At 42.9% G+C, this 22,319-nt stretch overlaps 1 protein-coding gene across 1 annotated transcript in view; it reads left to right on the forward strand.

Moving 5' to 3' along the window:
* Positions 1-22,319, forward strand: part of GALNT14 (polypeptide N-acetylgalactosaminyltransferase 14) — a 210,468-nt gene that overhangs the window by 8,494 nt on the left and 179,655 nt on the right. The window contains exon 2 of the mRNA XM_015413873.1: positions 11,889-12,081. Within this exon, the coding sequence (XP_015269359.1) occupies positions 11,889-12,081 (193 nt within the window). The remainder of the gene's footprint in view (positions 1-11,888; positions 12,082-22,319) is intronic.

Raw genomic sequence — 22,319 nt, forward strand, 5'->3', positions numbered from 1 at the left:
GCTGCGGGAGAGACGCGTGCGACGACGATCAGACGGCCACCCGTGTTGCGCAGCAACCAGTAGGTAGTGCTGTTTTGCTGCTACATTTTTGAGCTGCATCTTCGCCCGGAAAGGACGATTCGGGGACGGGTGCGCGCTGCTTCCCAGATGTGGTGGTATGATCGCGCCTGCTTGATGCGCCCCCGATCCGTCCCTCCCGCAGGGCAAATCCTCCCGTGTGACCGGGGCCAGAGAATAACATGAAGACATTATTTCAGACATGTGATGGGAGTTTTGGGTGTCCCCAGTGAATGCCACCCTTTCCTGCTCATGACTGTGGCACGCTGGGAGAAGCTGCTTCAGCCTATCTTCCTGTGCTGATTTCTTGTCCTCAGTCTGCTCCATGGAGCTTCTGTTGTCTCTATTATAAAAATTATGTGCAGCCCTGTAAGTAACATGATTATACAACAAAGCCAATTGTAGCTCCACTGGGCAATTTGAGGATCTGAAAACAGTGCACAGGAACTCTGAAGCTACTTTTTCCAATACACTATAGTTGCAAGCAGAGAAGGGCCACAATAATTCCTTGGAGGCACAAAGCTTTATATGCGTGTTTGATACAAAGTCCTCATGTTGTTGTCCCCCAACAAACAGAAGGACTTTGTAACATGTAGATTGCCCCATAGTTATGGGTTTACAGTGGGGAGGGCACAGCCTTGTAGTTTTCTTGCCTGGTCTCAGCTAATTTGAGGTAATGTAATGTGCATTGGGGAGACGCTGAACTGCAGGCTGTGGAAGGTCAGTAGTTCAGCAATTCGAGACCCGAGTTGCTGCATGACGGAGTGAGCTCCCGTCTCTAGTTCCAGCTCCTGCCAACCTAGCAGTTCGAAAGCAAGAAATTGCAAGTAGATAAATACCTTTGGTGGGAAGGTAACAGCGTTCCGTGCGCCTTGGTGTTTAGTCATGCCGGCCACATGGCCACGGAAACGTCTTTGGACAGCGCTGGCTCTTTGGCTTTGAAACGGAGATGAGCACTGCAACCCTAGAGTCGGACTCGACTGGCTTTCGAGCAAGGGAACCTTTATCTTTACCTTAATGTGCATTGGACATGTGTTGCCTCTGCTGACACCACCTGGGAATGGGTGAGTGCAGTGTAGCATAATATTACCTGGCAGAAGAGTGATACATTTACTCATTTGCTTCAGCTGTGTGTACCACCTTCAGCTTCATGGAGGTTTTTTTGAGGCATGCAGACAATCCCACCCTGGCCTCTATTAGTAGAAGAAGAAGAAGAAGAAGAAGAAGAAGAAGAAGAAGAAGAAGAAGAAGAAGAAGAAGAAGAAGAAGAAGAAGAATGTCTGTGTTTAGGAGTATAAGAAAACAATAAATGTGTACCCTCAGGTACTTTCAAAAAAAAAAAAAGGAAAAAAAATACCAAAAGGAAAAAGAAAAAAGCAGTGCTTCTTATCATGTGGAGGGAACTATTCATTTATGAAGAAGAGAAGAAGAGAAGAGGAGGAGGAGGAGAAGGAGTCTCCTCAGAGCGGCTTACAAACTCCTTTCCCTTCCCCTCCCCACAACAGACACCCTCTGAGGTAGGTGGGGCTGAGAGGGCTCTTGGCAGAAACTGCTCTTTTTTGAGATTGGATATATTTATTTATTTATTTAGGCTTTTATCCCACCCTCCCCTGCAAGCAGGCTCAGGGTGGGTCACAGCAGTCTAAAAACCACACAAAATTTAAAACAGAATACAATCATAAAACAATTATAAACAATTTGTACACATAAAAACCTTAAGAGGCACCAATTAAACAATTTATTGAACAGGATGAGGTTCCGGTTTCGATGTAGCTGCAGATCTAAGCAGTACAGGAAGAGCAGGTATGTGAGTTAAGTAGCTAAGATGGACCGTAGAGCTGCTGGGCATACCTAAGCAGAGCAGAGCAGGGCGGGGGGAGGCCATTGTGGCTGAGTTGTCACCTATTCGACCATAGGCCTGGTGGGACATCTCCTTTGTACGGGCCCTGCAGAAGTGCATTGAATCCTGCAGGGCTGGAATCTTACTAGGGAGGGGCCGGGGACAACCAATAGATGTTGGGCAGAAGAGAGCAGAGTCCTTGGGGGGGATGTATTAAAATGTATATACCACACACCAATGTTCCCTCTAAGTTGTGGAGTCTTGTGAGCAAAAATTATACTTTGTGAGCTACTGGCATTAAAGTTGTGAGCGAGCGATTTGGCTACTGCATAAATTAGTTTACTCTGGAGCCATCCTTCCTGAGCGAAGACAAAAATCTGTGAACTATGGGATGTAGGAAGATTATGTAAACCTAACAAGGTTTTCTCTTGCTGGAAAGTGGGTGTGGATGCTAGTGTGGGCTTTCTGTGGCCTGCATGTGACACAGAAGCAGGCTGGTATGGGTGGCCTCTGGTGGGTCTCTATTAAATGGAATGGAGTTATTTCCTTATCCAGATCCATAGATCCTGAATGCTAATACCCTCTTAGTGGAAGTTGGTAAAAATGAGGAAAACAAAGGTGACAAATGGTTCTACTAGTAGGCTGAGCTTCCCCTTATCACCTTTTAAGGCAGTGCCTAAGTCTCAAGATGGCTTAGTGTTGTCCTTAAAGATGGGCGATTGTTGTCGATGGGAAAGAACTTTTGTGTATAGGAGCCTTGTGAGCCAATTTGAATGTATGGATACCCTTGTGGTGATTTAAACTGTGTGGAGATCGTTTAAACTGTGTGAAGATCATTGAAAAGTGAAGCTTGATAAAGAATATATCTCGAAACGAACGCAGATACACTCGAGAAGTGTTCGTCCTGTTCCTGTGCTGTGCATCTTGTTGGCACCTGTTGGAAACAAGAATTAAATAACATCATGAAAAGTTGAATTTTCTACTGAACATCTTTTGTATATTTCAGTGAACTTTAGCAGCAATCTTTTTGTATTCATTGTATGTTGTTGCTGTGCCCTGAGTTTATATACTTAAAGATGGGAGACAGATTGAATGGAAACTTAGGCCTTTATCTTGGCTACTGATGGGTTCACCTTGTAGCTGAACCAGATATTAGGACTTTAAGGTGTGTGTAATAGAGCCTCTGGGAGGGAAGGCAGCATGATATAGCCTGATCTCATCAGATCTCAGAAGCGAAGCAGGGTCAGTACTTGGAAGGGAGACCACCAAGGAAGACTGCAGAGGAAGGCAGTGGCAAGCCACCTCTGCTTCTCACGTGCCTTGGAAGCCCTTGCCGGGGTCTGCAACTTGACAGCACTTTACACACACAACAGAGTCTCCAGTAGCAGCTACAAACCTGCTTTCCATCACATATTTTTTGTTGCATGCAGCATTTCCAGATTTTTGGAGCTGGCGTTGGTATCCAGGAGTGTGTACATTAGTGAAGGAGCTCCCTGCTCTTGCAGGTGTGTCACCCTCTTCTGGGGTAAATATAGATGTCTGTAATGATCTCCTCTGGGCAGAGGATGGCACCAGATTTATTGCTAAAGATAACCCAAAGCATATGAGCTGCGTCTTAAATGTAGTGATATTCTGAACATATTCTGAACATCTCTATTTTTAGTTGTTAAAAATTAGAATTGTAAGCTCTCATGAGCTCCTGTATTTTCCAGATCTTTATGGTTTTGAATAGTTTGATATTTTTAATTGATTAATAAATAAATAAACAAGTATCTTAATTGTTAATATATTTTTAAAATAGAGGCCCTTGATTCAGAGAATCATTTAAGCCATGTGTGTCTTTGATGTAGGATTGATTAGAAGTCTCCTAGGCAGATCGAGGCTACCATTCAAAGCTCCACAGAGCTCCAATGCACACTCAAAGCTCTGCACAATCAGAAACTCTCTTCTCCTTTTCAACGGATGCTTTGAAGAAAATGGGAGCAATGTCTGTTTTCAGCTTGCCCTGCAAGTGTCCAATTCTTGTGCATCTACTGTCGCAGGATCAGGGCTTGAAATTAAGGCTGTTGGTTTAGACTGAGAAAAAGTATACACAAATGCCAGTTAATGGTACCTAAAGTCTGAACTTCAATGAAGGAAAGATAATTATAGAGAATTATTTTAACAACTGCTAAGGCTGATGAGCTGTTTTAGTTTCTTTGACCATGGAATGAATAAGGGAGTCCTCTTTCCTTCTTCCGCTGTAGCTTCTTTCAGTTTCTCAGATTCTTTATTAACTCACTGTGTTTCATATAATTAATACTGGCCATTAAGTGGCAGCATTGAAAGAAAAATGGCCTAATTTCTGATTTTTTAAAAAAGAAAAATTATTACCAATACACAGGAGAAAATGAATATTATACATGGGAGAGAAGAGTCTTGTAGAAGATAAATAGAAAGGCGAGTGGAGTATTGACTTGATCCTTCTCTAGTGCAGAGTAATTTGGTACCTAAAGTGAGTTAGATCGTAATAAATTAAATTTAGATTTCTGCACATCAGTTAAAGAACTCCCAAGGCAGAATTCTACTTGAGAGGAAGAAGAGATAATACATGGTGGAAGTGTTATAATGAAGATCTTATCCAATAATCCATAACTGATGTGCTGTCCTGAATGAGCAAAGAGGTATCCCCATTTCACTTCACAATACTATTTCTTTTCCTTAATCAAAAATCTAGGAACAGGTCAGCTATCTGTTACCTAGAATAAAAATTACAAAGGCAGTTGTAAAGCCACCTGCCACAGTGGCCTTTCAATCTTCTGCGTCATGGCAAATCCTTCTGTTCCAGAGCACTCCTCTTTAACTCATGCTGGTACCTTGAGGCAGTGAGCAGAATTTTGTGCTGCAGGGTTTCCTGGGCTTTCTCACTGAAGAAACACCTGGCTGAACATTCCCCTTGCAATAAAGTGTTTACATTTAGGAAATCAGCAAGTGAGGAAGAAGGCTATGCTAAAACACTTCCAGATGTAATGGGTTGGTTAGTGCTGAAAGTTGTTTTGCCTTTGATCGTTCAGATGTTACGAAAAGGTTCTTACTGACACCTTCTTTGAAATGGGAAAAGTTGCATTTGGACCTGTCATTGTCCTGTTTTAATGGTACTCGTGCTTCAACTGCTATTTTCCTTACAGGCTTTTAAAAATATACGTTTGCTCAAAAGTAAGTCCCCGATAAAGTACTAGTTTTTACTAAAAATGACGATTTTGCTTTTCAACAAAGAATCTTTTAACCAGTGTTTAAATATTCCAAATAATGTATCAAGTGGCAATGTTTATTTTGCCATAAAATGTTATGAATCTAACATTAACACAATTGTGGCAAAGCTGAGTACCTTTAAGGTCCTTTTTTCCAGTGGGTCAGAGTTAAGCATGCATTTAACTGTACTGCTGAAAGAAATGGAATTGGAAAGTGCTTAACTTCAGTTGGATCATAGCCATTATTAGAGAAAAAAATGTTTTGAAAGTGCTTTGACAAAGCATGGGGTTCTGAAGGCAGCCTTCCGCCTTTTGGACCCTAAGCGGTTCCAAGATGCACCTGATGCTGCTTCTCCTGGTCTTTTACTACACTAATAAATCATGGTTTACAAGATGCCTTTAAAAAGCATCAACAGTATTGATTGCCCTATATAATATTGGCTCTTACCAACAACTTGCACACTCGTTACATATATCCTTTGGCTTGTAAATAGCCTGATGGGTGGGTATGGCCTTAGGAATGAATGAATGGTTTTAGGAAATGCCCTCTTATACTTTATTTCTCCAAAAGCTCAGTTGTTCAAAAAGCAAGGATTATTTTCCTCTTCGACAACACTATGGGAAGCTATAAACAATGATGAGTTGCGTAAAAATGACTTTGTGAGCAACCCATATTCATTTCCACTTCCAAATGCACTCCATCTACAAGTCAAAAGGTGATTTTTCCAATTGCCAGCAACTGCCAACTTGCTTTGAGAAATGGGAATAAGCCAGAGCCTCTCTGACTTCAGTATAATTACTGGCAATAAAGATATGCAATCAAAACTGGAGTAACACTGAAGCTATCAATTAGGAGCATAGATCAAATACCCTTCTTTTCCTATTAGTGCTCTGTTTCCACATTAAAAAAACTGGCAAGGGTATCTTATGGTTAGCATTAGATAACAGATATAATAAAATAATAGGTATGATCAATAATGTATTTGAAATGCTGGTGATGGGTGGGGTGTGTGTGTGTCTTGTACAGAGAAGGCCACTGTAGAGTCTCTGGAGTACTCTCTACAGATCAAGGTTGATGACCAGGTTTTGTTCTGTCTTCTGCATTGTCTTCAAAGGCAGCATTGTAATTTTCTCTCATTCAAATGAAAATAAGAGGCTGCCATTTACTCCTGTGGAGAAACTTTTGCACTTGGGGATGTCAGAGGTATTGTGACAAAACCCGCCTCTGGTGAAAGTGGCTGTAGCCCATATACTTTCTCCCGTAGAACTCAGTTGGACATATTAAGAACCAGGTTTACTTCTGTCTACATAGTCTATCCTAGAACCCATTTCTTGGTTACACTAGAGAACAACCCAGGAACTGAGATGCTCATACAGGACTGGATCCAGAGTAACATTTCTGTGAGAGCAAGGGTTCTGCAGATCAGAATTTCCGCCTTTCCCCCCTCCCATAGAAACCTAAAATGTCCCCAAATCCTGTTCCTGACCACCTGGAGGAGCTTAGTGGTGTGAAAGAGGAGCTCATTTGCCCATGGATAGAACTAAAAGGGTTAAAGGGCAGAGAAAAGGGATGATGGAAGAGAGCCAAAAGAACATACGGATTTATCTAAGACATACAGCTCTTTATCTCCCTGCCCTTCTCTCAGGGAGATATCAGGAAGGAAGGAGAAGCAGAAAAGGCAGCCAGAGACAGCTACAGTGTTTAGAGAACCTGCTTCTGAGGCACAGAAAACCCTGCGCTGAAAATTAAAGTCAAAGTTGGCTGTGAGCCTACTGCTGTGAAGAATTTCCTGGTGAAACAGAGCTAATTGTTTTGCCTTTGTTGTTGTTGTTGTTCAGTCGCACAGTCAAGTCCGACTCTTCGCGACCCCATGGACCAGATCACACCAGGCCTTCCTGTCTTCCGCCGTCCTCTGAAGTTTGCTCAATTTCATGTTCATTGCATCTATGACACTGTCTAACCATCTCATCCTTAAAGAGCACCAAAAGTTAAAAAAAAAACTTCCGGGTATGAAAAAAAAATCTCCTCTGGCAAATGGCTAAGGAAGGGGGAAAACCTATCATTCCAGTAGAAAACTGGTCAGCTGTTATGTCTAAGTGCACCTCATGGAAAGAAATGAAAGTTACAAAAGAACAGAGTTGTGTGGCGTTCCATTCAAGTTCAGTGAGGTATGTGTGGGAGAAGTTTAAGTGGATCATGCTTTGATAAACAGTTGGTGTGGCTTTGGTAGCATGACTTACAGATGTACTGTATTTTTTTAAAAAAGTCTTTAGGCATATAAATAACAGATCCTGCTTTTATTGTATATTATATTGTATATTTTATTAATGGCTTTGACTCAGCTGCTGTGCTAGTGGTGCTTAGAAAAGGGGTGGGGACAAATTTCCTGAAACTGTAACGTGAGCTGGATTTTTAGAGCTTGTCTGTGTCTCCTTTACACTCAACATGTAAAGTAATGGTAGACATTAGAGGACGGTTTTGAACCAGTCCCATCAATGAAGCTGATGCATGGGACATGGGACATTCATTTTCTGGAGCCATCAAACCCTCCTCCCCTTCCCACTATTGCAGAAAATGTGCTGTCAGATGTGAATAAAATCAATTATGAGGTAAAATTGCCTGTTTCAAAAGCTTCATTTTGTGCCATTAGCAAGCAAAAAGGACTTTGATACAGAGTTAACAATAAAAAAAGATCAATTATTGGATAAGATCACAATTTTTTTGGTGTCAGAATGATTGTACACATTTTGCATCTCTCTGTACTACATGCAGGTTGAGATCAAAGAGGCTGTGCTTCTGTAATGATGTGATTTTATCAAGGACTCATTGTATTCACTTCCATAGAGCAGGGACAAAGCAGTTGTGTGCAGCAGAATGAAAGGACAGGTTGACTCTTCAGCGAATGAGAGAGTGATGAGTAGCTGTAAAAGGCTACTGCTCTAGACTGAGAACATGCAGCTATGCAGGGGTCATTTCGTAGAAAAAGAGGTGCAGGAGCTCATTAGCATAACTCAGTCATTAGCATAACTTATTTGCATATGCCACATCCCCTGACATCACTGGAAGTATGTCAGAAGGCAACACCCACTGCTCAGGCTCCACTGGTCTGTTTTGGGTTGGTAGCTATTGCGGGGAGGGGGAATGTGCAGATCTGTCCTCGCAGAGGAGGGAGAGCTTGTACCCAAATAAAACTTGGTCTTAAAGGTGCCACTGGACTGTTTTGGACCGAGGGGGGGGGGCTCTGCAACTTACCTGGCTGCTTCATGCTCTGACTGAGGGCTGCTGGGAGCAGGGGGTGGGGCTTGTTGCATGTGCCCACCTCCTGGGTGCTTTACTGCCGGAGCTCTGCTCCTGTGCGCTCCTGCAGGAAATGACCCCTGGTAGGGGGTATCCTCAGCTGGTGGGGCGTGCCGATTAAGCATAACTAAAGCTACAATTCCCAGGCTGCATCCTTTTATTTTCCACTTAATCAAGAATAAACCTCATGTACTCTCCTGTATCTCTACACCAGCGTAAGACTGCTGTAATATTGTTGTGAATACTTGTTGCTATCACAACCTGTTTAGGAGTGCTCTCCAGGTTTTCAGGTTGTACATCTTTATGTTACCATCAAGCCCACTGTCAAGAAATTAGACCTTTAGTCAATTTCTTGATTGTTCATTAACCATAGGTAAGCCTTATATTAAACTCTGGGTCTGTAAGTGGGCTGAAGTGACCAAATGGGACAATAACTGATTGTTGATATGGAAGAGTGAGTTGGCAATCAACCTTGTGACCTTTGAATAGCAATTCAGGTATAAAGACAAACCATTTATTTACCAGGCTAGGAATTGGCTCCAATGCACCCTTAACTGATGTGATTTCCACTACACAAAAGATTGGTTAGATTTCAGATAACCCTGCCATCCCGTCTGGGGTTGCTAACTCCTGGTTGGGAAATACCTGAAGATTTTTAAGTGTGGGTGGGTTTTGGGGAGGGGAGGGACATCTGCAGGGTATAATGCGATAGAGTCCACCCTCCAAAGTAACCGTTTTTTCCAGGTGAACATAACTCCCTCATCTGGAGATCAGTTGTAATTCCAGAAGATCGCCAGATCCCACCTGGAGGTTGGCAACACTAATCCCATCATAAAGTCTCTCTCTCTCTCTCTCTCTCTCTCTGTGCCCCCCCCCATTTGTTGTAACAGGTTCATATCAAAATAATTTCCCTGGTCCGATCTTTGATTGGGCAGATGAGCCTCCTGCCTTCTCAGACCTTAGGCCTTAAAACAGATAGTTTCCTGGTCTTTGTTGTAGCTGTAGCTGCTCACAGCTAACACAAGGTATGATGAGCTAACCTCGGGATGGACCAGGCTCCCACCTGGCCCAATGCTCTCTGGACAGAGAGGCTTGGATTACTGCTGACTGACTTCAACCAAGAAGGGCAACTCTAAAGCAATGTCCTACTATGTAGCTAGAAGTTTAAAATATAGCTTATTTGTTTAATTCCTCTCTGCTATGTTCTTTTGAAATATTCCTTTACTCTTTAATAAATATCTTTTGCTTATACTTGGGTGTTCTGCACTTCAAGTGCTTCTATCTAATTTCAGTACCTTACACATAAAGTCCACCTACCAAGTTAATTATAGTGGAAACTCATTATGCAAGTAGCCTACATTGTAGGTTTGACTTTCTTAATTCCCAGTAAGACTAGAAGCTTGTGACTGTGTGAGTAGTTCAAGGGGATGGTGGCAGACTACCAAGACTGGGACGTGTGTGGACACATACCCCAGGGTTTTGTAATTCTGTGCTCTGCTGGACCATACCAGGAATTCCCTGGACTGGGGATTCTTGACATCCACAACTTAATGTTACCATCTCCTTAGATTTTGTATGTCATGTTGCAAATATATCTGAACACATGTACTCCATAACATGAAAGGCCTAACTGCTAGAGGGTACCAAGTTTGTTATTGCTTCTAATAAGTTTGGTTGTATAGCATTTTTTTCAAGACCCTTTGGCAGCCCTAAATAAGGGCAAATTTTTAATCACACCATCATTCATGTCCAGCAAGTCAATCAGGGACCACTTAAATTGCTCTGCATTAGATGGCCATCCCTGCTCTGTGCTAAAGCTGAGTTAGCATAAGGCATGTTCATCACTCCACAATTCCAGAAGTATAGCTAAAGAGAAACTTTTTTTTTAAAAAAGTCCCCCCCCCCTTCCCGCAAGTCTTTTTAAAAAAATCAGTTTCAGTTTGTGGTGTCAGTTTAAGCAGCTGAATTTTCAGACTGTTTCATATTAATTATTGGTACATTTTAAGTGTTTAATAATTTTCATGAGTGTTGATTATAGACCATATAAACTGTTTTGACCATGGGATACCAGGAGATACAAGCAAACAAACAATGTTCACCAAAAGAGAGAGAGAGAACATGACTTTCTGGGTTTCCCAATGAGGCAGAGTGGAGTACCAGATCTGCAGTGCTATTCTAAGCAGATTTATGCCCATGTTAAACCCATTAGCTATAGTGGGCTTAGAAGGGGGTCATTCTGCTTGGGGTGGCTCTGTTACCAATAGGGTTGCCAAGTGGAAAAATCTTCTTACCGGGGGACTGCAGGTCCGCGGCGTTATGACACCGGGCACACTGGGGGCGGGGCCACAACCATCCGAGGGAAAACCATAGCGTTTTCCCTCGGATGACCCTGGCCCCGCCCCCAGCATGCCCAGCATCATAACATCACTTCCTGGTGACGCACATGCCAGGGTGGGGTTCCCCCTGGGGCCTGATCCGCCAGCGGTGGGGGTCTGGGGCGGGGGTTACCAACATGTATTATATTTTCAGTTGGTCAGTCTGATTCCAGAAAACAAGATAGTTTTTGGAGGCCCTGCTTCAGGTTTCCCTGCCTTCTGAGATTAGGCAGGTGGCAGTCCAAGAGAGGGCCTTCTTGGTCAGGACACCATATAGCTCTGGAACTCTTTTCACAGAGAGATTTGTCTGTCCCTTTCTGCTGCCGTCTTTCATCAGTGGTGAAGACTTTTGTATGTTCTTTGAAATTCCCTCAAAGATCCCTCCTTCCTGCTCAATGTTTTAATGACGTGTTTATGTTTTGTATGTATTTTAACTCTGTTTTTAATTGTTTTAATTGTGTGGTTTTTTTGAGGGGTGATTTTAATGGTTTTAAAAACTTATTATATTATGTGTATTTTAAACTGTGTTACACACCTTGCTTGCCCTTGTAAGGGCTGAAAGATGGGATACAAATTTTGTAAATACATATATAAACATTCAAAGAAAGCAAATGCTCGTTGCCAGCTACCCATGAGCCCAGATCTACACATGCAACAAGAATGAATTGACAAGCTTTTGAGGCAGCAGAGTGGACTGTAGCATTTCAGACTCCAGATCAGTGATACAGTTTTTAATGCTGTCCATCTTAACACCTCCTTGCAAGTAACCCCCCCCAACAACTAGTACAAAGTAAAACAATCAATCTAGCAAAGGGTGAAAAATGCTAGCCTTGCCCACTCCCACCTTTGATAGTTAAATTCTTATTTTCATTTATTTTTATTTTAAATTCAAAGCATCTCTACTTTCCCTTTATTTTAAATGTAATGGCTTGCTAAAAATGGTATCTCCCACTTGTAGGCTGACATGACAGGCCACTCTGCTAAGACAGGATTCTACCACCTCATTCCCACCTCGTTCTGCTGCATGGGAAGATATGACATGTCAGAGGGATATATCAATAATGTCCTGTTATTATTGTTCTGATTAGCATCCCTGTTTGTGCATCAGCAGGGCTCTGATATTGATTGGGATGACCTCTGGGATCAGTTTGAAGAAAGAAAGTACCTGAGTGCCCGGAAATGGAAGGGTGGAGAGGATCCATATCGGCTGTATGCTTTCAACCAGAGAGAAAGCGAGAGAATTCCCAGTGATCGCGCCATTCGTGACACTAGACACCACAGGTTCCACATTTTTTCTTCTTGCTTTTTGTCATGGGGAATGTGCAGTGATAATGTGAAGAGGACCTGAGTGTGCCTTAATCAGTGTAGTGTGATTCAAATACTCCATGTTTTAATGTAAACCTCCAGGTCTTTGTGTAATTTTTTTTGCATAAGGAGTCTGTGAGCAAAATCAGTGTTTTTCTTAATGTTATTATTACTTTAGATCCTATGTGTCTATAAATAGAATCACAATACTTGTGCTCCAGGGGCTTACTGACACTTCCAAAACTCAGATGTTGTAGGTATGGATGGGCACGAACCACATTTTTGTGATTTTGTTCATAGTTCGTGATAGAACCATGAATGCATATGAACGGGGAGGTTGGTTTGCAAGCTGAACCAGTTTGCATCATTTTGTGAGCCAATTAAAGTTTAAAACCCTGCTTTCTGCTCCCCGTGGCTTTTTGCGGGGACCAGAAAGCAGGGGTTTAAATGGCTCTGAGCAGGGTGCCATTTAAACCAAACAGATGAATGGCAGGGAGCTCCCCTTTGTGTGGTAGTCCCCCTATTTCCCCTTTGTGTGTTAGTGCCCCATTTATGGAGCTCTCACCCCAGAGATGTTAGCTGGTATTATATTTGCTGTTTTTTAGACCACAGAGCAAATTTTCTCCTGTTTGTTCATACTTCCTTTCTTACCCCTTGTTTTTGTGTTTTTTTATATATGTGCTATGAATTAGCTAGATTTATTTCATATTATGTCTTCATGGGTTTTTTTTATTCTGTACTGGATTTTAAATATAGTAATAATTTTGATTTCATTTACTGTTACTGTGAGCTGCCTTGAATTTCTGTTATACAGAAAGGAAGCATACCCAATTTAAAAATTAAATAAATATGAATTCCATTGAGCCTAAACAGCAGCAATCAGAAAGTAGTAGGTGTGTCAGAAATGTGTGGGTGGTGGGTCAGATGATGTCTATTTGCTGGCCAGAGGGCAACTAATTGCCAGCCAGAAGTGATAGGATGTGTGGTATTTTCTTTTACTTGTTCATTAACTAACTTACTTCTAGAACTGTAATATGGCCCTTGGCCAGTCAGAGTTAGCAGGGATACTAATCAGGGCTGCCTGCACAATCCTTTCTATTGCAATAAGCCAGCAAGGGGATGGAAAAGAACCTTATAGTAAAAGGAGATCAAATCACAGCCCAGAAAATGAGCATCACTCATACCATCCCTGACCTGGATGGCCCAGGCTAGCCCAATCTTGCTGAATCTCAGAAGCTAAGCAGGGTTGACCCTGGTTAGTATTTGGATGGGAGACCACCAAGGGAACTCAGGGTTGCTATACAGAGGCAGGCAGGCCATGGCAAACCACCTCTGAGTGTCTCTTGCCTTGAAAACCCTACAGAGGTCACTGTAAGTTGGACAGAACTTGAGAGTACTTTCCACCACCACCATATTCCATTGCACAATCCATTGGGTCTTAGAGTCAGTGGCTATTAAGAAACCATAAGAAACTAGTGGCCATTAAGGAACCATAGGGCTGCTCAAAAGCTGTAAGACTTGACGCAGGTACAGATGCAGCCACATCTGGTGGAAGTCTGGAAGATCTTTGAAGTAAAGGCTATTTCATACCTAGGCTAAACCAAGCAGGAGGTGGTCTTGTCTCCTGCAACAAAAATAGTTAGAACTAGCCGGTTTTGGCTCCTCGCTTGACGGGCGCGCTCTGATGGGGCTCCATACAGGGCGACCCATTCCGCGGCAGATAGGAGGGGAGTCAACCGTTGCCAGCTCCCCCTGGAACTCTTGGTGAGAGCTCCAAGCCAGGGGGCTTGAGTAGTGCCGCTCCCAAGGCAGATGCCCCAAAGGTCCTACTGCCGCGGCGCCATTATGGCTTCCAGAGGCACACACCGGGCAAGCATTCGGGAGTTTTAGCAAGAATGCAAGACATCTCGCCATATAAGCGATACTGGAAGAAATGTGAGTGATCCTACAGTAAGCACATGAACTTTTAAATGGGCTGACACCCCCCACCAGCGATAGGGGAAGGGAGGAGCATCATCTGAGCAAATTTGGATGTGTCTGATTTGCGCAACTGTACAGTTTTCCATGCACAATTAGACTTTCTTGCCTCTGCTGCCACCCATCACTTGTCAGCTTCTGCGACTGCCTATGATTTTAAAAAGGCATGTGATAGGGGGGGCGGGATGAACTTTTGGGTTAAGACTTAGCCCTTAGTGTGTGCTTGTGCCTTTGTTGTCAGCCTATGAACCCAGCTAATTTTACAATTGCTTCTTGAGCTGAAGCTGCTGATTGCACAGGTACAAAACACAGGCAATGCAGCCTAAATAGTGTTGGTCATTTGTGCATCGGACTGCTTAGGTGCAAAGATGGCACAAACTACAACTTGGTCAAACCACTGCAGCCTTCAAGGAAATGGCTTCTTTTCTGGAAATGAGACTATTGAGTTGGACTGGGCAACATTAGCCACGAGCTGCTGAGACCAAGCAGGTACCCTACAGGCACTAAGTTGTTTGGCACAATGCGATACATGAACTTCATCAGGGAACCTCAAGGTGGTCCAATCAGGAGCTCACCTGACATGTAATTGTAGGAGTTCAAACAGGTAGATTTGCCTGGCAGACACGTTCATCTCAGAGCTCTTAGCATGGCCTCAGCTCCTACTCCTGAACAGGCATCGGAGTGAGAAAGTATGCAGATTAATGCTTCACCTGTCTTAATTTTGGAAGAGATAATTGGTTTAAACTTAAGCCAAACCTGGGGGATATCAATTAAGACATTTCTGAATGGTTGGTGTATAAAACCAAATGTGTGATCCAAATCCACTCTATATCTTTCCCTCAAATTAGTGTGAATGTCATGGCAGGAGCTGATGTGTGCTGGAGATTATTGAACTGCTGCTTAACTGAGTGCTGCTTGTTAAATACTGGGTTCCATGGATGGTCTGACCCCAAGCTTAGTTATCAGCTCTGCTTTATTAGTGATTCAGTCAGAACAATGCAAAGACCCAGGAATTGGGACCAGCAGCACCCAAGCTTTCCAAAGCAAAAATTGACTCTGATAAAGATAAGAAGAAGGGAAGAAAGAACAAGAAGAGAATGTAACTGATATGTACTAATCTGAAGGGTTTAATATGATATTCACTTGCTCAGAGCAAATACATAAATTTTAATTTCTTAATTTTTGTTTTAAATGGAGAAGAAACTTCACTCATGTATGATATATTAGGAGAAACTTGAATAAGCGTTTATTATCAGCAATATATATAACTCCTGTTTAGCTTTTCTTTTAGTCTATACTGTCCTATCCCCTGTAGTTTGTTAGTGTTTACCCATCCTTTATTTCTATGTAGTGTGTAATATAAAAACAATGAAAAATTTATATTAAAAAAATAGTTAGAACTAGTAATGCTCAAACACCTGCAGATTTGGCTCAAGACTTGCAGTGGTCTGTTTGGATGCATCTGAGCAAATTTGGATGTGTCTGATTTGCGCAACTGTACAGTTTTCCATGCACAATTAGACTTTCTTGCCTCTGCTGCCACCCATCACTTGTCAGCTTCTGCGACTGCCTATGATTTTAAAAAGGCATGTGATAGGGGGGGCGGGATGAACTTTTGGGTTAAGACTTAGCCCTTAGTGTGTGCTTGTGCCTTTGTTGTCAGCCTATGAACCCAGCTAATTTTACAATTGCTTCTTGAGCTGAAGCTGCTGATTGCACAGGTACAAAACACAGGCAATGCAGCCTAAATAGTGTTGGTCATTTGTGCATCGGACTGCTTAGGTGCAAAGATGGCACAAACTACAACTTGGTCAAACCACTGCAGCCTTCAAGGAAATGGCTTCTTTTCTGGAAATGAGACTATTGAGTTGGACTGGGCAACATTAGCCACGAGCTGCTGAGACCAAGCAGGTACCCTACAGGCACTAAGTTGTTTGGCACAATGTGATACATGAACTTCATCAGGGAACCTCAAGGTGGTCCAATCAGGAGCTCACCTGACATGTAATTGAAGGAGTTCAAACAGGTAGATTTGCCTGGCAGACACGTTCATCTCAGAGCTCTTAGCATGGCCTCAGCTCCTACTCCTGAACAGGCATCGGAGTGAGAAAGTATGCAGATTAATGCTTCACCTGTCTTAATTTTGGAAGAGATAATTGGTTTAAACTTAAGCCAAACCTGGGGGATATCAATTAAGACATTTCTGAATGGTTGGTGTATAAAACCAAATGTGTGATCCAAATCCACTCTATATCTTTCCCTCAAATTAGTGTGAATGTCATGGCAGGAGCTGATGTGTGCTGGAGATTATTGAATTGCTGCTTAACTGAGTGCTGCTTGTTAAATACTGGGTTCCATGGATGGTCTGACCCCAAGCTTAGTTATCAGCTCTGCTTTATTAGTGATTCAGTCAGAACAATGCAAAGACCCAGGGCAACGGCCGTGTTTAAATAGCATGCAAACACCACCCAAACAACTACTAACGATAGGCTATTGTCACCTCCAGAGTCCTGGTGGGCTATTGTTCTAGAGCTCCAAGCTCAGCCAGTCTATGGTAAAAACAGTCCTGGAATGTTCCAGTCCCAATACATAACACTGCTGAAATTATTTTATTCGTGTCCCTACTGATGCCAGATGCTGTTTCCTTCAGACGGAAGGTGACAGCCTTGATGGGTGTCAGTTAACAGTTGAGAAACGAATATGTCCTTCTTAGAGAGAAATAACAAATGCAAAATCTACCATCTGCCCTATTAAAGAATGAAGTAGATTTAACTGTGCTCTCATTTCATTTTCTCTCTCTCTTTCTTGACCTGGGTCACTTTGTTATCTTTGTGTGTGGTGGATGTCTGTGGGGCTTGATATCAAATTTGGAAAGAATTCTCTTTCACACACACACACACACACACACACACACACACACACACACACACAGAGAGAGAGGGGGGGGCTAGTACAGGCTGATTCTCTCTCTTGTTTCCATAATGCCATAATTGGGTTCTGATTTATTGAAGATGACAGAACAATAGCATGGAGAGTGTACCATCAGTTAAGTAGCTGAGCAGCCATTGTGGACAGGGGGATACCTTGAGAGAAGCACACCAGGCATCTGGCAGGCTTGGCTGGGGGTGTAGAAAGGGGGAAAACGGAGGCAGTGAAGAGAAGTGGAAGCACTCCCCAGGGGGAAAAAACATTCCATCATTGCACAACTGTTTGAGGATATTCAGCAAATATGCTGTGGCCTGGGCCACTGTGTCTCATTGGAAGGGAGGGTGGGATTGTGGTCACTGGACTGCCCAGAGTTGTCTGGTGGACTGATGGAAAATGTCAGCACAGACTTCGGAAGGGGGAGAAGGGGGACCCCCACTCACATTAAAAGGATGGCCTATAGAAATTATACTCCTGGTATCAGTACTCCTGCCCTGACTGTATTTAACCGAATGCTGCATTTTAAACTGTAAGAGGGAGGTTTCATCTGTCTTACCACATAGCTCATTGAGGGCTCATGTATGGCTTGGATGCCACAGAGGACCATGTTTATGTGGCAGGAGCTGGAAGGATGCCTGGCTTTAATATGGAACCAGTTCCTGTCTCTTCTACACCTCATGCATGTCTGTTTTTCAGCCAACAGTCTGCATGCAAAACCAGTCCACGGCACTGGGAACTTTATACATACTGTAGTACACACCATGGAGTGGATGTGGGCTAATAGACTGAAGCTTAATCTTGACAAGACAGAAGTGCTGCTGATGAGCAGAAAGCCTGCCCCAGGATTTAAAATGACATCTGTTCTGGATGGGGTTGCACTGCCCTTTAAGGAACAGGTCTGTTATCTGGGGGTGCTCTTGGACCCAGGCCTACTGCTGGATCATCAGGTGGCAACTGTGGCCAGGAGTGACTTTACCACCTTCAACTGGCTAGACAGCTGCAGCCTTTCCTGGGTAAGTAAAATCTGGCCACTGTGGTACATGTCTTAGTTACACCAACGTTAGATTACTGCAATGTACTCTATATGTGGCTGCCCTTGAAAAGTGTTCAGAAAATTCAGTTGGTGCAGAATGCTGCAGGCAGGATATTGACTGGAGTGGCTCCCAGTTTGCTTCCAGACCCAATTAAAGGTGCTGCTGTTGACCTTTAAAACTCTGTGTGACTTGGGACCAGCATAATTTAAGGACTGCCTACTCCTTTATGAACCTACCTGACCACCGTGGTCATCTTTGGAGGGCCTGCTTCTGAGATTAGGTGGGTGTTAACCCACTAGGAGGACTTCTCAGTAGTGGCACCAAAGCTCTGGAACTCTCTCCCCAGGGAGATTCTTCGGTCCCCATTCTGTTGCTTTCTCCTGCTAGCAGGTAAAGACTTTTTTTTTGTTTTGCTTGGCATTCCCTCAATAATCCCTCCTTCTCCCCACTTTTTAACTGTTGTTTTTATATTTTGTGCTTATTTTGAGCTCTGGTTTTAACTTGATTTAACTTGAGTGCCGCATGACGGAGTAAGCTCCCGTCCCTAGTTCCAGCTCCTGCCAACCTAGCCATTCAAAAGCAAGAAATTGCAAGTAGATAAATAGGTACCACTTCAGTGGGATGGTAACAGCGTTCCGTGCACCTCGGTGTCTAGTCATGCCGGCCACATTACCACGGAAACGTCTTTGGACAGCGCTGGCTCTTCGGCTTGGAAATGGAGATGAGCACCGCAACCCCAGAGTCGGATTTGACTGGCTTTCGAGCAAGGGAAACCTTTACCTTTTTACTTTAACTTGATTTAATGATGTATTTGCGTGATGGTTTTAATGGCTTTTAAAATGAGAGTTTAATTTGTCTGTTTTAATTTGTTAGCCACCTTAGTAGTCCTATGAGGGCAGGATGAAAATCTGGTTAATAATAGTAATAATAATAATAATAATAACAATAAATAAAGGCAATTAACAAGTGGGCAGTCCCAATTCTAAGATACACAACTGGCATTATCGATTGGAAACAAGCAGAATTAGACGCAATCGATCGCAAGATAATGACGATGCTTCACTCACTTCTCCTAGAAGTGATGTTGATCATCTTTACTTATCAGGAAAATTATGTAGAAGAGGTGTCCTGAAAGTTAAGCAAGCAGCTGAAGAAGAAAAACAAGAACTGAATGACTACACCAAGAAAAGCAAAGAGAAGCTTCTAGTTGAAGTGTACAAGGCAGACTTATTTAAGGTTACAAAAACCAAAGATTACAAAAGTTCAAAATCAAAACTCACTTTGACAACAGAAAGGAAAAGCACTTGCATGGGCAATATTTGAAAGACATAGAGAACAAAGTTGATAATGAAAATACCTGGAAGTGGCTCCAGAATGGGCACTTGAAGAAAGAAATGGAAGGATTCATTCTAGCTGCACAAGAGCAGGCACTCAAAATAAATAGAGTGAAAGCCAAGATTCAGAAGACCAGTGATAACAGCAAATGTTGACTTAGCAAGACAAAGGTTGAAACGGTCAACCACATGGTCAGCGTCTGCAGTAAAAGTGCTTTAACTGACTATAAAGAATGTCATGATAGAGTGTCAGCTATGTTGCACTAGAATCTTTTCAAGAAGTATGGCTTACCATCAGCCAGCAATTCATGAGAGCACGAACCAGACAATACCATGGAGAATTATTAAACAAAAATTATTTGAGACTTTCGATTACAAACAGATAAACACCCGGACCATAGCACCCCTTATATCACAATTGTAGAAAAATAAGAAATAGGGTTTGGATCATTGACATTGCAATCCCAGGAGACAGCAGAATAGAAAAGAAAGAACAGGAGAAGATCACAAATACCAAGACCTACGAATAGAGGTAAATTGACTCTGGAAGAATAGGGTCACTATCATGTCAGTTGTCATTGGAGCTCTTGGAGCAGTGCCTAGAAGTCTCAAGAAACATCTGAACATTCTGTGCATTGAGGAAATAGTACCGGTTCAGCTCCGGAAGACACTGTTGCTTGGAACAGCAAAGATACTGCAAAGATACATCTGCAATTCCCAAGAACTTGGCTAGATCTCGAATTGCAGAACATCATCTACCAGTCAAATATCTGATTGTGACAATTTCCCCCTCCTCCTCCTCTTCCTGCATTCTCACATCCTTTGATTTAACATTTCTACTAGGGTTAGCTACCACTGATATAGACCTTTTGAGAAGCACGGCACAGCAACCGGACATGGCTCAGGGAGCTGCTGAATGCGTTTGTCCCTTCTTGGCTCTTTTGGAGCCCCCCAGGTCCTAGTGACCACCTGGGGCACCACCTAGCCTCCCGGAGGTAGGCTGGGTCGCAAGAGGCTTGCTCAGACACCCCACAATCGGTGGGTTGTGGGAGTGGCCCGTGTCGCCTCGACGCAGGACCAAGAAAAGGTGCGAAACATGGCTGCCATGTATTTGCTACAGCTGCGACCTTCCTTTTAACAGAATTCTTATTTACAAGATAAGCAACACATTGCAATTAAGATATTCATCTATGTGTGAACAAGTGAAAGCTGAGAGGAATTGGTTTTTTAATACCCCCAACAGAAGCATCCAGCTATGAGAAAAGCGGCTCTAAAGCGTTTGGGAATGAAGTGCGTGTAAAATTGTGGGGGGTAAGAAATAATTCCATCCTGTTTGAACTACTACTGTTGGTATGTCCTCATTTGGAGTACTGTGTACAGTTCTGGTCACCACACCTCATAAACAATATTATAGCATTGGAAAACGTGCAGAAAACGGCAACTAGAATGATAAAAGTGTTGGAACACTTTCCCTATAAGAAAGGTTAAAGCGCTTGGGGCTCTTTAGCTTGGAGAAACTATGGCTGAGGGGTGACATGATTGAAGTTTATAAGGTTATGCATGGGATAGAGCAGGTTGAGAAAGAAGTACTTTTCTCCTTTCTCACAATACAAGAACTCGTGGGCACTCAATGAAATTGCTGAGCGGTCGAGTTAGAACAGATAAAAGGAAGTATTTCTTCACCCAGAGAGTGATTAACACATGGAATTCACTGCCACAGGAAGTGGTGGCAGCTACAAGCATGGACAGCTTCAAGAGGGAACTGGATAAACATATGGAGCAGAGGTCCATCAGTGACTATTAGCCACAAGGTATAGATAGGAACTCACAGGCTGGGGCAGCTGATGCACTGTATTCATGGTGCTTGGGGGGGCAACAGGGGGGGGGCCTCTTGTATCCTGGCCCCACTGCTGGACCTCCTGATGGCATCTGGTATTTTTGGCCACTGTGTGACAGAGTGTTGGACTAGATGGGTCATTGGCCTGATCCAACATTGGCTTCTCTTATGTCCTTATGTCCAACAAAACAATATCAGGGTTGAACCAAAATTCAGGATCTGTGGAAAAGAAGTCCAGCAGATGCATAGTTCAGGTCTGGAGTAAGGTCAGGTTCCACAGTCTAGTCCAGACTACTGGCAAGATGCAAACTCAAATAGGTAGAGGTCAAGAACCAGCAGAGTTAGTTTAGGTTTTACACCACAGATGGCTTGATCCAGGCAGCTCTCATAGGATCCCTCCAGACAGGGTGTGCTTCCTCTGCTGGCCATTTTGAAGAGGCCACCATAGTACAAAGGAGACTGGGTCATCAACTATCCATGAAGACACACAGAGCCAAACACCTTAGAGTTTCCAGGGACTGAACTTCCTTGTCAGGGTCAAGGCAGTAGACCTAACAAGGTCAAGACAGTAGGCCTAACAACTCTTGGATATTGGTGTGCTTAATGGCCACAGTACACAGTATACAGCCCTATGAGGCCCTGAGTGTATTTTTGCTGCACTCATACTTTCTCCTTTTCTCCTCTTTTCTTCAGCTTCATAGTTTCTTACATTTCCTGCTTCTCAGGTTGCTGCCAGTTTTGCCCCAGTTCCTCCTTTCTTTTGATTGGGGATCTTATCAGGGATAAAACTACAGCCAACTTTTTATCCCTTGACCACACCAACAGGATTTGGCAGAAATATTATCATTAAAATTATTATTGCTATTAGTTGTTTATTTATTATTAAATTTATATCCTGCCCTCCCCACAAGAGGGCTCAGGGTGGGTGACAGCACCTAAAATACAATATCATATCATATCATATCATATCAATAGATACAGTTAATATAAAATTATTTTTTAAAAAAACAACAACAACAGAGAATAAAATATTCGATTTCCGGTGTCCACAAATGCCTCCCACAACTGCAGGGCATATGGGGACTAAAACAAGGACCCATTCAGCAG

This window comes from Gekko japonicus, unplaced genomic scaffold (genome assembly GCF_001447785.1).
Source record: "Gekko japonicus isolate JY-2015 unplaced genomic scaffold, Gekko_japonicus_V1.1 scaffold1392, whole genome shotgun sequence".
NCBI classification, from domain to species: Eukaryota; Metazoa; Chordata; class Lepidosauria; order Squamata; family Gekkonidae; genus Gekko; species Gekko japonicus.